The sequence below is a fragment of the Hemitrygon akajei genome, chromosome 20 (genome assembly GCF_048418815.1).
Source record: "Hemitrygon akajei chromosome 20, sHemAka1.3, whole genome shotgun sequence".
Classification (NCBI taxonomy): domain Eukaryota; kingdom Metazoa; phylum Chordata; class Chondrichthyes; order Myliobatiformes; family Dasyatidae; genus Hemitrygon; species Hemitrygon akajei.
The window spans coordinates 34279732-34294704 of NC_133143.1; the positions used below are offsets into that span (position 1 = coordinate 34279732).

Below are 14973 nucleotides of genomic sequence, written 5' to 3' on the forward strand. Positions count from 1 at the left end.
TACTTCTCTGACAATAGATGTGTAACAGCCTAATGTAACATTGTATGGAAATACAAGTTAAAACTGATGAAGACATGTTTTATACATTTAACAAGGTGCTTTATTAATGCAACAGAGTTAGTCAGTTTTTCAATGTTCGTCGTCAGCCGGGTCAATCTGTCCGTGAACTCCCTGTCGGTTGCCTCCATACGCTTCAGTATTTGTTTTTTTTTTACTTTTAAGTTCTTCTGCGCAAGAGCCAACAGCTGTCCCATCGTTTTAAGTTTTTCTAGTCTGTAACTACACAAATGCGCACTTTCACGGCGAGATTCGACACCAAACATGTTGCTTGTTTTCGGTAGATGTGTCCTGCGCATGTGCAGTAGGAGGAGATTCACTGAAATCTCCATTTCAAAGTGGACGGAGATATTTTTAAAAATGCATAGTGTAGATGCTTATCGTTTTTACGCGAAACCGGCGTTTTCAAATTTATCTGGTCTAGTGTGGATGTAGCCTAGTAGAGTAGCGGCATGACAGGCATCGTGGCTGTGATTTCATATTTTTTTCCATGTTTTCTTGCTGGATTGCACTGAACTCTGAAGTATGTTTAGTGTCTTTGAGATGGTCTTGTAACTTCCCCAGATTTGTGCTTCCCTAATATCATTTCCCTAACTTGGCTTTAATGCTCTGTTGGGTACATTTTGGTTTGGTCTGTTGAACATCTACCATACTGTTGGACCATACAGAGAGAAGGAGTATTTATTCAAGTGATTCACCAATTTTTTACATTAAAAAATTGTTATTTACAGTATAGCACCTGAGGAAAGTTAGCGTAGTAATTGCAATGGGGATGAATACTTTATCAGCCTCACAATTTTGGTCTTTAAGTTTTAGTAAATTGTTGATAGGTTTGGGAATTTTTCTTTTGATTTGACTTGACACATAATATTTTGTAGATTAGCTCAAAAACCTGCTTCAATATCTTTTAAATTTAGAAAATGAGACTTACAGAGACTTGCAATGTGAAAATATTTGTGGTGGCTGAATACTTTTTTTAAGGCACTGTAAATCAGTCATTGATGGGCCTAATGGCCTAATTCTGCTCCTATGTCATACGTTCTTGTTCGTGCTGGCCAAAAGACGACATCCATTTGGATGACTTTCACTACCACCTCTGTCCATGGTCTTGTAGGTTACACACACCTTAGGACCACATTTAGGTATCACTCAAATGTTTTGTAGTTTTCTGCTGCACCATTCTTCAGGTAATTAATTCCAGACCCCATCCCCTAACTAGTCTCTGCATTTAAAACACAATGTCTTCCCTCAGTTCCCCTCTGCTTCTACCAGTTAACTTAAATTTCTGTCTCCTGTTTTCTACTAAGGAAAGTGGGTTCTTTCTGTGTAAACCTTGCAATATTATATGTCTTAATTCAATCTCTACTTGTGTATTGTATAAAATCATAGCATTTTTCTTAAGTTTGCTAGTATGGCAAGCTTGCGTTTTGGCCCACTCTATTGGGGAGTCAGCAAGTTGCAAAAATAAGTAGCTAATAGATGGACGGGAAAGGTGTAAGTTAGAACTGTGTTCCTATTTAACCGGAAAACCTACAATACACTCTTTCAAAGATGAGGTTATCCTTCCTGAAGTGGGATACTCAAAACTGGAGTACTACAGATTCAACTGAGGTTTGTACAATTGTCGTAGAAAGCTGCTAAATTTTTTGGCAATAGTTTGTTGAACTTTATCCTAGGTTTGGGTTGCTGATTTGAATTGTGTATTATATTTTGGTGTATTTTCTGTCTAGTGAGGATATGATGGGGCACCCAGATCTTGCACCAGAAGTAGATGTGAAGTCCCTGGAACCCTTACTTTCAAATGATGTGGCCAATGTACTTCTCAGCAAATACATGACAACCCTCACTGTAAGTACACAGCTAATAAAAAGAGAAGAGCAATGGAGTGAATGGATGTTTGGACCATTTTAACTGGTAGCCAACCTCATGTAAAGTGACACAACACCTTTAATTTTAAGAGGTCTTAACTTGGAAAAATGCTGTTTTGTTACTGGTTATGAAATATCTTTAATTGGGAGACAAATTTTGTTGTGTACACTGACAAGTGGGGTCTGGGCATCTAGAAGATGAATGTCCAAAATCTGTAGTTGAGGGTAGGTTTTGGTTTTCATTGAATATCAATTTTGACCTGAGAACATTTTCAAGCAGATTGGATCTTCATTAAATACTCTTTCATCCTTTAATGAATAAACCTTTGATGTAAAGGTAGTCAAGGGAATTCTCAAATAAATTTGGATGAAAATCAATAATGCGCTTAGAAAGTCATGCTGAGACTTTCTAAGAAAGTCATAGCAAGATTGACTATAAAAGAAAAGTTGGGAGATGGGTTGAGACCATTGTGACTGAAGATAGGGAAAGGGTGTTTAGATCTACAATAGTTTGGAAGCTGGGTCTCAAGGTGGGATGGAATTATGGGTGACAGTGGCTGGTGCTGTCAGAGGCATGAAAGCTAGGCAAGAAATTTAATTTGATAGGGAATCCCAATCCTGTGTTAGAGTGAGGATGTCCACTAGTGTCATCAGGACCATCAATCCTAGCTCCAAAAGGAGCACTGAATTAGGGATGACATCACACCCTTGCATCTTGTAATCATATTAGGGGTGCAAGGGTGATTCATAATGAGATGATTCTGAAGGAATTTCTGCAGTAACGTGAAACAATTGGAAAGTGATTATTAATCGTGTATCACTCTTAACATTTTAGAGAAAATCCCTATCATGGTATTCAATTCCTTGTCGTTTTGAAATTTTTGTTAAAAGTTGGTTGCATTCAGTTGTACTTTTATGACCACGTTGCCTTTATACAGGTTTATTTGTCAACTGCATGTGCATTTGCATTATCATACTTTCTGAAACCCTCCAGCTGAATCTTTTCTCATTTTTATTGTTTACCTTTCTAGCTTCTGCTAATTTTGAGAATATGGAATTTACTTACAATGACAGCTGTTTAAGTGGATTAGAAACTAAGGATCACACTGGCACTTAGGAGGTTTTCTTACATTGATCACCCTTCAGCGCAATTAAAAATAGTTAGTGTGTAATTCCGTTTGAGAGTTTTGTAATCCCAGTTAGTAAGTTTTAACTTGAAAGCTTTGTAAGCTGCTCAGCAGGTTTATTGATCAGGATCGTCTCTTGCTCCACATCTCTGCTTGGCTTTTAAGTTTTTGCAGCATTGGTTAATGGCTTGTCTCTGATCAATTATTCATGCATTAGCTAGTCCACGAGGATGGCAAAGTAATAAGAATTCCATTTTACAGTCCAATATTATTGGATGGCTACGGAAAGCACTTGAAACTGACAAGAAGGATTGGAGAAAGGATCAAGAGCCAGAAGCAGATCAGGATGGTTACTATCAAACTACTTTGCCAGCTATTGTATTTCAGGTATATTGCACTTTATTTATATTTGTCGCAAATACTCAAATGTTCCTTATTTTGATCTGCTACCAATAATAAACAAGGTGAGATTTGGATTTTGTAAGAATTAGAAACATAAGATGCAGCAAGGAGTTCAATGCTGACTGGCAACTCCTGCGATGCCACTGGCACCAGACTGTTGGTCTCTGCCATTCCCGTGGATTCATCAGTTGCGTGGAGAGGGGGAGCCTATTACATTGGTAACAGCTTGCTCTCCGTATCGTACTGCTCTGGCTTGCATATCACATAGACAGTTAGGATGCAGCATCCATGGTTGACCCTCAATGATGGAGGGGCCTCTGAATCCTGTTTAAGCAGTGCATTCCCATGGTCAGAACCTAGAGCAAGAGCTGAAAAACAAGGGATTGCACAGGAAGAGTTTATTAGCTTGGAAACTTGTGTATTCACCCCTAAGGGCTTTGGATCCTTGTATATTTATGTCTGTTATCAGTGAATTTTGAAATTCTTGGGAAGCAAGAAATAAGGTTGTGCAGAAAGGATGAGTTAAAGCTATTAGCCTGATTTTGTTGAATGGTGGCTGGGACAGAAGAGGAATTGTGGTCCACTCCATTTCTATTCCTCGCATTTTTGGCCTAACGCTGGGTCTTTAGTGATATTTTTCACTTGAATTAGACTGGCTCTAATTGATTGAAGTTTGTTTCAAAGCCTGTAATGCTCATTTTAAAACAGTGGCTTATTTCCAGTTGCATTTCATTTTACACAATAAGCCTGAACTTTGTTCATTATTGTCATTTCTCTGTTGTACACTTCACAATTGTTGAAGAATCCTTGTGGAATTCTCAATAACATCTGCCTTTGCTTTGGCATGTAATATTCTGGTCACTAATTCAGTTTGTAATGCTAAGGAATTAGTTTTCAGTGTGGTCCAGATTTCAGGTACCCTCTGGGTGAAGAAGTTCTTCAGAGATCTTCTCTAAACCTTTTACTCCTTGCCCTAAATCTACACTCCCTAGTTATAGAAAACTCTGCCATGGGGAAGAGTTTTCTTTTATCTCCCTTATCCATGGCCCTCAGAACTTTGTACACCTCTTACAGCCTGTTCTGCTCCAAGGAAATCAACCAACCAACATTAATTAGTCTTTCCTCATCTCCAAAGTGCTCTATCCTCAGCAATATTGTGAGGGCTATCCTAGGCATCATTGTGGGGAATCTTATATTTTATACTTTGTCCAGTGCAATCTGATATACTTTTCTGTCCTGCAGTAAGCATAAGTGAGCAAGTGTACTGTGTATGGTCCTGCTAGTCAGACCCCTCTTACACTGGCCAGCAATTTCTTCATATTGCTAAACAGTTTTGCAACGTAGGAGTGTAAATGTTTAGAAATACGTAGAGTGTTTGATTAATGTGCACTTTTGTTGTGTTTCAGATGTTTGAACAAAATCTACAGGTAGCTGCTCAAATCAGTGATGATCTGAAACTTAAGGTGCTAGCGTTGTGCCTTCAGCAAATGAATTCTTTCTTGAGCAGGTGAATACAAATGGAATAAAGAGAGATCATTTAAGAATGATAGAGATGAACATAGTTTTGTTTCTGGTATTCAGCTGATACCTGCAAAAGTGATTCTCAATTTTCTGCTGTGTCTGTGCCACTGTTAGTTCTCAAATATGACTGAAAATGGCAAACAGTGTTTTTGTGAGAATGCTATTAATGTCTTACAGATTTAGGCTGATTCCAACATATCTTGAATTCATGGAAGTATCTAGTTACAAGTAACCTTTTTATAATGTCTGATATGAATCAGATTTGCTAAATTTTACTAAGATATTGCATTTTTAAAAGATTGAATACCTTAGTTCTCAGTCACTCAAGTCTGCATTCTTCTGAAGATTTTTAAAGCATTTTAATCACACCTGCTTTCATTTTAGTAGAGTGCATGAATGTATGTAGCCATTTTTTACTATCTCAGTACACTGAAGGTTACCAGATAATGCAATAATTAATTACTGGTCTCAGTTAGAATATATCTGTGAATGGTGTAGAGCAGAGTGAAGTTTTTGGTAAATTCCTGCATTCTTATCTGTGTTGAATTGGCAGGCTTGTGCTTCCAAACACTGCTAGAAGTGATGGAGAGATTTTGGAAATCATTATTCAGCCTGGATCCATTTTCCTATACTCCTTCACTTTTATCCAAACATTTTACTTTAAAAGTAGAGTGTCATCAGTAAATGAAAAACCTCTTCCCTACAGTTTAATGCACTGATAGCCAATTATAAACTATGCAAAGATATTTTGTAGATGCTTTTGATGTTGAAATTTTGTAGCATAAAGTATTTTTTATATTTTGTTTATAGCTACACCTAATGGCTAAACTATACATTGAGCATAGGGAATAATATTTTAGAATACATAACTATATTTTGTTTATGTTGTCTGGAGAAATGGAAGGGGAATAATATTTTAATTGTATCAAGATTACTGGTAAAGACTTTTCAAGAGACTTTTCCTTAGAAAGAGACAAGCAAATGCCTTTGGAGTCAATGAGATGGAACTGGAAAATTATTATTTCTTAAAGAAGATACTGTTGGGATATGTCTATATTACATAAAGTCATAGATCCTGAATGCTAAAATAATGGACTTTACTTTTTGTCAGGTACAAGGAAGAGGTGACGTTATATAAAGATGACCATCTGAAGGATCGTCAGCACCCTCAGTTCTACATTCAGTATATGGTTGCAGTTGTTAACAACTGCCAAACTTTCAAGTAAATGCAGTTTTATTTCTTTGCAAAACAGTATGGTAATGAATAGTTTCTTTTAATTGCACAGCTGCTGTATGACAGTTTATTTACTTATTACATGGTGACTAACATAGTGGTGCTGTAATGTTTATGTTTAATCTATACTAAGGAGGAACACAGAAGTTTAAAAATACTGCCTTTCTGCAGAATGGTACACTTTTGGGAGTCTAATGCAGGTGTATAAGCACTTTTGGGTCTTTAATAGGTTTGTTGATCTTTAAAGAATTTATTTAAATTTTAACAGTTAAATAGATCTTAATAATAATGAAATGAACAAGACCTACTATTGAATTGGATGATTATGTAGCAGTATTTATGCTCAATGGCAGTGGGGAACATGGTAGAAGAGGTGAGAGGAACTGAATAAAAATGTGTTTATAAAACAACATAGTTAATGTAAGGTTCCTTAAGGTTGTCATAGCCAGAGGAGGTAGTGGGGAGAATCTCCAATGGTGTGCGTCTTAAATAGCCTCTGACAACCAAATCCAACTCCTGGCCTTCACATATGGCCCAGCTACTAAGCCTGGTGGAACCATTTCTACTGACAGGAGAGAGGCAAAAGTGAGTTACTAATGCCTTAAAACCAATTGCTTAGGCAGATCGGGCTTATCAAATGTAGTTGGCAGCTGATCTAAAAGGAAACTGATCTCAACAAGTAGTGTAGTCCACTGCCTTGCGACAACATCCACTCATGGGGAAGGCTTCATGAGTAAACCCCAAGGGAAAATTCTGTCACTGAAGTCCCTAAGGCAGTCCTACATTGAGTTAAAGGCTGACTGACAACTCGTGCAAGCCACTGGGGCCAAACAGTAGTGGTCTCTGCTGTTCCTTTGTATTTGTCAGTTGCACGGAGGGGGAGCCTGCTGCATGGGCAACAGCTTGCCTCCCTATCATAGTGCGGATCATGTCAACAACTAGGTCACGTTATCCATGGGTGACCCTGACCAATGGAGGGCCTCATGAGTTAATGTAATTGCTTATTCATTTTGTATATTGCAGAGAATCACTCAACAGTTTAAAGAGGAAATACACAAAGTTTGAGGTAGAGTTGGAAGACCATTATCCTAATCAGCCAACAATAGAGGGGACTCTGGATAATATTGCCAAAGATGGGTGTGCCTATCTGCTAGATGAAGTGTTCCTTGATTTGGAGGTTGGTGTACACAAACTATCTCTTTAATTGGAAACAAAATGTAGAATGAAATTTAGAAAGGGCTTACGTACTGAGTGATATTCTATTTCTAAGATCCATACTTCAAACTCCATTTGCCAAATGTATAATACAAAGGGAATGCTGTCGTGTGAGAATTATCATCTTTCAGATGAAAAGTTGAGCAATGGTCCCATTTGTGTGATACAGTGGGCTGAGAGCAGAGAAGCTTTCCACAAATTTAGCCAATATTCATTTTGTACTGTAATTGATATAAACATCAGTACTCATTTTGCTGCATGTTTTTGAGCACTCATGTTTTTTTACATAAGGGACTACTTTTTATGTATGTCTTTAGAAATTATTCATACTATTTTTAAATTAAATAGTTTAAGCACTTAAGAAAATTAGAAGTGTGTTTAATCAGGTCCTTTTTGGTAAATTTCTGACAGCCCTAGTTGCCAGATATGCATCAGATAGATTCTCTAGGTAATGGTTCTGAAAGTACACAAGTTGGCACCTGACTATTGGACTTCACAGTAATATTAAACATTGAAAGAACCTCTTAAGAATTTGCGGACTTCTGGTTTTTATGCATGCTTGCACAGGAATCTCGGACTGCTTGACATTTTCATGCAGAATTTTTAAGAACAGTTCCAGCAATTAGGGAATGTCTGACTAGGGATAGGCATGTTTTCTTGCAAGTAAAGTTCAAGTGTGACTACTTGAACTGGTGTTGCAGATAACAGGAAAGGCTGTTTAAAGCTGCAGCATGATGTAGATTCATTGGAAAGTTGGGCAGAGCAATAGCAAATGGACTTTAATGCAGACAACGTGGTGGTAGAGGTAGATACATTAGGGGCATGTAAGAGACTCTTAGACAAATGGATGAAAGCAAAATGGAGGGCTATGTGGGAGGTAAGGGTTATGGAGTAGCTTAAAAGACCAGCACAACATCATGGACTAAAGGCCCTGTAATGTACTTTCTATGTCATATATGCTACAGTGCTGAAAGCCACTGGAGTTTAATACTTCCAGAAATATTTCTTGAATGTTTCTTTGACTGCAGGAGCCTGCTAAGTATAAGATGGAATTGACTTAATTAAAATAGCTGTGCAGTTCTAAGATGTATATATTTTAAAATTTCAGCCTCATCTTCAAGGGTTGATGACCAGAAAATGGCTTGCTGGGTCTAATGCTGTAGATACCATTTGTGTTACCGTAGAGGATTATTTCAACGACTTTGCTAAAATTAAAAGACCATACAGCAAGGTAAAAAGTTTATGTATAAATTAAAATACTTTCTCTTTTTCTACCTGTGCTGAAATGTTAACTCTGGAAAGCTATGTTCTTCTTCTTCATTCATTGTTAAATTTAAATTCTTAGAATATTGGTTAACATACAGTGCCTATAAAAAGTATTCACCACCCCCCCCCCCCCCCGGAAGTTTTCGTGTTTTATTGTTCAACAACATTGAATCACAGTTGACTTGAAGGGGGTGAATACTTATGCAATCAATTATTTTGTGTTTTTTATTTGTAATTAATTTAGATCACTTTGTAGAGATCTGTTTTCACTTTGACGTGAAAGTCTTTTTCTGTTGATCAGTTTCAAAAAAGGCAAATTAAATCCACTGTGAAACAAAATATGAAAACTTCTGGGGGGGGGGGGTAAATATTGTGAATACTTTTTATAGGCACTGTATTGGAGTATTTGTAAACTACAAAAGGTAATAATTTATAGTTGCATTTTTTCTAGTGGAATTCTATAATAATCATTTTAAAACTAGTTTTAGCAAAGATGCGATTTTTTTTTTTTTGGTTACCTGAAGATCCCTATTTGGAAAGAATGCATCTTCAGAGAACAGGAAAAGTAGTATTTTCATGGAAGAACCCAATGTTTTAGAAGATGATCAATCAAATTACTGACAAAGAATCAGATAGGGGAATGTCTCTAAACCTTACCTCTATGCAGTTGGTAAACTGCAGCAAAAAAACTTCTACACTTGACTTTCACATGTAGATTGAAACACTAATGTTTAATTTCTAACAGTAATTCCCTGTTGAGGTATTCAGAACATCAAAAACTTTTTTTCTTCTACAGGACATAACAATAGAGGCTCATAGAAGGGTTGTGGTGGAGTATATCAGAACTATGATGCAAAGAAGAATCACATTCAAAAGTGTGGATGAACGTAGAGAAGGGGCCGAGAGAGTTATAAAAGATGCAGAACAATTTTGGTTCTTGTTTAAGAAACTTTCAGCTGTAAGTGATTTGTTTTCCCCTTAATTTTAACAATATTTCTGTTTTAAGCTCCATGAGATAGTTGTGCAGATGGTAAAAATTTAAGATTTTTTATTACTCCCATTTTATCTTTTAAGTTTATAAGAAAAATTGGGAATTATTTATTTAACTGTACAGTTAAAATAAAGCAGCATTTCACAAACCTGTTGGGCTACATATTGAGAATTCAGGGTATGTCCAGATGAATTCTATTGATTCAATTCACAGTACATTATGTTTACGAAACAAACTTCTTTAGAGTCAGTTATCAGGATTCATCATCATAAAAAAGAAAATCTGAAAGCAACTTCGGGAGTCTGCACACACAATTAGGTGTAGAAGTTCAGAAATTCCTAACTTCTCCTTAGGGAGTGCTGTGCCATCATGTTTTTTTAGAAATCAGTAAAACAAAAAACAAATTAAACCCCTTTCTACTGGGCGTCTCTGGAAATGTGGCTCGTTAGCCCCTCGCTAACAGCCACCAGACTCTGTGGTGAGAAACCCACGTTTCTCAGGCTCCATACAGCTCGGGTGTATATTACTTTGGTCCCCAACCAAACCCGTGAGGTTGGGATGTCTCGCCCACTCAAACCCAACTTTGTGTAAATGCTGTGTGATTTGCAACCCCCCTGCAATCACACATCGGCAAGAAGTAACAGATCATACACTGCATACAATTATAAAGAAGATATATTTATGAATGTTAACCAAACTGTTATTAAAGAAACAAAAGAAAATAACAAAAAGGGTCCATTATAATTGAACAGCTAAATGTGCACATAAGTTGGAGCTCATCTTGCAGTAACTCGTGTGTTGGACCCTCGGTCTGTGTGGAAGTACACACCACCTTCCAAATGTTGCTTGAAAACTACCTCAAACAAATGGGCTCTCCCATGGGGAGTCTTAGTCCTTTCTCCTTAAAGCCATTCATCTGCACAAAGTACCTTGTGCAACTAGGACGACATCCTCAGTCATCTTCCCTCCTGTCTTCTCCCAGCTCCTGCCGAAAAGACCTTGACGCACACTAGTGTCCGTCACAAAAACATCTTGGCCAAATGTTCTCTAGAACCTTCTCCCAATTCCACCATCCTTATTGGCTGACAACACATTCCTAAGTTGAACAACAAAGTACCTTATCTCAGCATGAACCCAAACGGGCAGAAAGCAGAACAGACTGGTCTTACAGAACTGCTAAAGTGTAATACCTACAGCATAACAGTAAAAAAAATCTTAACCAGGGTGTTACTCTAAAAGTAGTAGAGGAAATGCATTTAAAGTGAGAAGAGGGTGAGTTTAATGGAAATGGAAATATGCAGGACATGTTTTTTTTAAGCATAGTGATAGGCATCTGGAATGGTCTGTCAGTGGTAATGGTGGATGTGCATATGCATGGAAAAAATGTCTCGGCCTTCACTTGTGCCTGTGAAAATTGTAAATTACGAGTCCAATATTTTAAATAACTATATTAAGGTTTATTGTAAATATTCAACAGTTTCTTTAACTTTACATGCAGGATTTTGATGAAGACACTGATCTGCTGTGTGATGCTATCCCAGCATTAGCTGAAGTCTTAAAGCTCACTGATCCATCTTTATTATGCCTTGAGGTCTCTACATTAGTTAATAAATTTCCTGACTTCAGGTTAGTCCTTTTTATTAAATGTGCTATTAACTAGAATTTATATGTATTCCTGTTAACTACCTATTTACATAATATAGTGAGAGTTAAATATTTGAGTCAGACAGCTTTTTTTCATGTTGAGTGCAGGAGATAGATGAAATATTATAAAAGTGATTATATATCCAGTTTATTTTACAGCACCTTACCTGTTCAAATTTCTAGACTTTTCTGCTTGTATTTCTTATGTACATTGGCGTACAGCCAATATTTTCTAATCCAAGTTTCAATGAATGATTTAGTGAGGAAACTGTCTTGTGTTTCATACTGTAATTAGATTCTGTAGACTGTAAAAATGCTATTTTGGCAAAAACTTTAAATTGTAGCCAAGAAGTTTCCATTAAACATTGTGAATTATTATTGTCCATAGAATTATAAAGAAGACTGGGTTTTGGCTATGAACCTTAGTTGATTTATTTCTAGCCTTCACATTGCAGTTCACCTGAGGACCATCCTCTACCTGGGTTCTCAGTTTCCAGGGAGATTATGCAATGTACTTGTTTTATATAAAACAGTTAAATAACTGTAAAGCTTTCCTGCTAATTTTGAGTAGGGCATGAGGTAATAATATAAATCAACCTTATTTTCCAGTAAACTTTAATTTGTAAAATTTACTGTTACTTCACAGGGAAGAACATATCACTGCCCTCCTAGCAATGAGAGGAGATGCCAGCAGGGAAATGAAACAAACGGTCATCGAAACTTTGTGCCAAAACCAAACTCATCCTGGTCCTAATTTTAAGCCAATCTTCAAAGATATTTCAGCACAAAATTTAACATTGGCAAAATTAGTAAAATGAAATGTTCCTATTTGGAAGTTAACATATACAATAGACCTTGCTTTCACATCGTTTTGGAAGCATCTAGAAAGTAACTTGGGAGGTTGTACTTTAAGCTTGAGTATACATGAAATAATTTTTATTTTAAATTATCAGTGCAAGTTTCTCTGACAGTGAATTATAAAATGAGTAGACTCTACTAGCTTAAAAAGGTGTGTGTTTGGCAGAGACACTCACTCACGGAATTCCAGGATCTGCCAGGTGACTGTCTGGTAGTCTTCAGGATCCAAGAGTGTAGACTTTGCTTCACTACTTTAGCAACTAAAAGTATTTGGGCTCAACAGGCAGGGGTTCATTGCTATTAGTGAGCTTGTTAATGATGCAGTAAAATAACAGCTCTGTTGACAAGCAACTTTGTATGTATTTTTGCCTTTTGTCAGCATTTTTGAGAACAAATAATGCCAATTTTGAAAGACAGAATGAGGAATGTATTTTTATGTATGCACGTTTGTATAGGGTTTGAGGTGCATATCCATAAGCAAAACAGACTGTTTTGCAGAGGGTTTTTAATTGATTGTAATTGTGTTCTGTAAAATAAGTTTGCAAATGTCCCAATATGAAAACTCAACAATAGTTTGACAGACATTTCCAACAGCATTTGTGGTGCTTGCTCTTTAAAAGATCAAATCTAAACATGTATAAGACAAAGCACGAGTGTAAGGGGTACTGTTAATGGCTCTGCCATAATGTGCCATAAGCTATTTTGCTTTTGTGCATCTAAGTTTTAAGAAATTGTTATTTTAATGAAGCAAATGTATTACCCTGATAAATGATTAAATTTATGGGTAAATGCCAGACAGGTCTTGTTTTGTGAAACATTTGAGTGGTGGCCATTTGTGTATTCGGGCGGATAACTTCGCTATCATCTTTATCCATTTTCTTAAAGAAACTGTATCTTGATTTGCTATTTGGACCTAATTGAAAAGCAAAACTTAAAAAATTCCAATATTTGTATTATTCTAGCTTGAAATCTAGCATTAAAGGTTTGGTTACACTCTCCTCACATTGGGCTGGGGAAAGGAGTCATCTGTTCTTTGCCTAAAACAGGTTGGAAACACTACCATCAGCTATTCAAAGTTCCTAATTTACTTACATACTATGTATTCAGGTTTGCTGTGATGTTCAGTAATTTGCCTTTCAGATATAAGTTAATGAGAAGATACCCCATTCAGAACTGCTTAGCCATTTCTCTTCCTGTCTGCCGTGTTATACCCCTGAAGGATAAGTGTCTAACTTTGGCTTGCTGCATACTGATATGTGTAGCCTAGATTCCATTTGTAATATACAATTACTTCTCCTGATTATGTGCATTATCATTGATCATATATCAAGTCTTGGTTGTCTATGATGCAGCAACTTATCTAAGCTGACACTGTATTTCCAAAATATCAGATGAACAGATCTTGCTCCTAGACTTCAGCCTACAACAGCCAATTCCTTCACATGTGCCTTCTGTGGCATCTGGTTTTGCTGAACATCTTGTCTGCCTCTTGTGAATATATAACCACAAACATTAAGAATCCTATCCTATGCTAAGTGACATTTTCGAATTGAATATGATGGTTCACTGTGTGACAGCATTGTCTTTAAGAGCACCTTCTTAAAATCTCTTCCAAGTGATCGCATTTATGATTAATTGGTTAAAGCCCGTCATTCATACAATCAAATTTTAAATGAAGCTCATTTTGAATCTCAACAATACAAATAGAATTTTATTACAAATGGAAACACATAAACCACACTTCCATATGTAGTTTTGATTTTGATGAAGCAATGCAATAGTCATTTCCACACAACATAAAACAACAATTTTAATAAGTTAAACTTATAACAGCATCGATGAAATTATAGGAATGCCTTGATATCTGAAATGTAAGGAAGAACGTTTCAGGTAGGGATATTAAGAGGAGCCAAACAGACTTTCTCTGCTATATTCTACATTTGACTCAACAAGGGAGGATAGCAGGAACTTAAAGAAAAAGATTAATACTCTAATTTTTACATCTCATAACAGATAATGAAGACATTACATATTAAGTTGCAGTTAGAATAACAAATTTATATGTAATAAGGTACTGTGTTGTATTTTTTGCATCCTAGATTACAAATAAATGGCTCCTGTTTATCAATGCTTGCTTTTTCTGCTAACTACCTTGATTTCTTGCAACATATTACAAGGCTGTGATAATAGAAAAATAAATCAGATTTCTATTATCTTTGAGGTCTGGAGTGAAACTATAGCATGATTAGCATAGGAAATCTAGTCCCAAGATAGATTTTAAAATTTATTTCCTGTTGTTAATCTGTTCTTGTTTTTGATTGCAAATCCCTTTTCTTGTAGTTTGAGATTAATACCATGAGAATGAAGCAATTGATGTAAAGGAATAGCAGACCAGCTACCCAGATAAGTAAATATGTGTTCTGTCCTTCAAATTCCAGGTAATATGCAGGGATGAGCCATAATGCCTAGATTGAATCAGAACAGTAATCAGGAAAACCAGTCTGTAGAACCAAATAATTGCATACAATGAAATTTAGCACGTAATAAAAGTTAACACTTTTTTTCCTCAAACTTTTTTTTTACCACACTCCCATCCTAAATATGTTTGAGGGTTTTGGCACACTGATGACTCAAAACCTTTTCCATTCTGAATACAAGCATTCCAAAGATTAACCTTATGCCAGCTACTATATTTAATACGTGGAAAGTGGTTGGCCTTTTTGGCCCTTCCTCAATAACTTTAAATAGGTACATGCAATAGAAGAATCATAACATACCAACAGTCATTGG

At 36.4% G+C, this 14973-nt stretch overlaps 2 protein-coding genes across 5 annotated transcripts in view; one reads left to right on the top strand and one right to left on the bottom strand.

The window, feature by feature from the left end:
• The window catches only part of exoc3 (exocyst complex component 3), a 28072-nt gene extending 13761 nt beyond the window's left edge, over nt 1–14311 (top strand). For all 3 annotated transcript variants that reach the window (XM_073024133.1, XM_073024134.1, XM_073024135.1), the window contains exons 6-14: nt 1788–1905; nt 3314–3439; nt 4861–4961; nt 6087–6197; nt 7233–7386; nt 8533–8655; nt 9487–9648; nt 11180–11307; nt 11972–14311. In XM_073024133.1, coding sequence (XP_072880234.1) covers nt 1788–1905; nt 3314–3439; nt 4861–4961; nt 6087–6197; nt 7233–7386; nt 8533–8655; nt 9487–9648; nt 11180–11307; nt 11972–12143 — 1195 coding nt within the window. In that variant the 3' untranslated portion in view covers nt 12144–14311. The remainder of the gene's footprint in view (nt 1–1787; nt 1906–3313; nt 3440–4860; nt 4962–6086; nt 6198–7232; nt 7387–8532; nt 8656–9486; nt 9649–11179; nt 11308–11971) is intronic.
• The window catches only part of pigm (phosphatidylinositol glycan anchor biosynthesis, class M), a 28228-nt gene continuing 27120 nt past the window's right edge, over nt 13866–14973 (bottom strand). For both annotated transcript variants that reach the window (XM_073024137.1, XM_073024138.1), the window contains one exon: nt 13866–14648. In XM_073024137.1, coding sequence (XP_072880238.1) covers nt 14481–14648 — 168 coding nt within the window. In that variant the 3' untranslated portion in view covers nt 13866–14480. The remainder of the gene's footprint in view (nt 14649–14973) is intronic.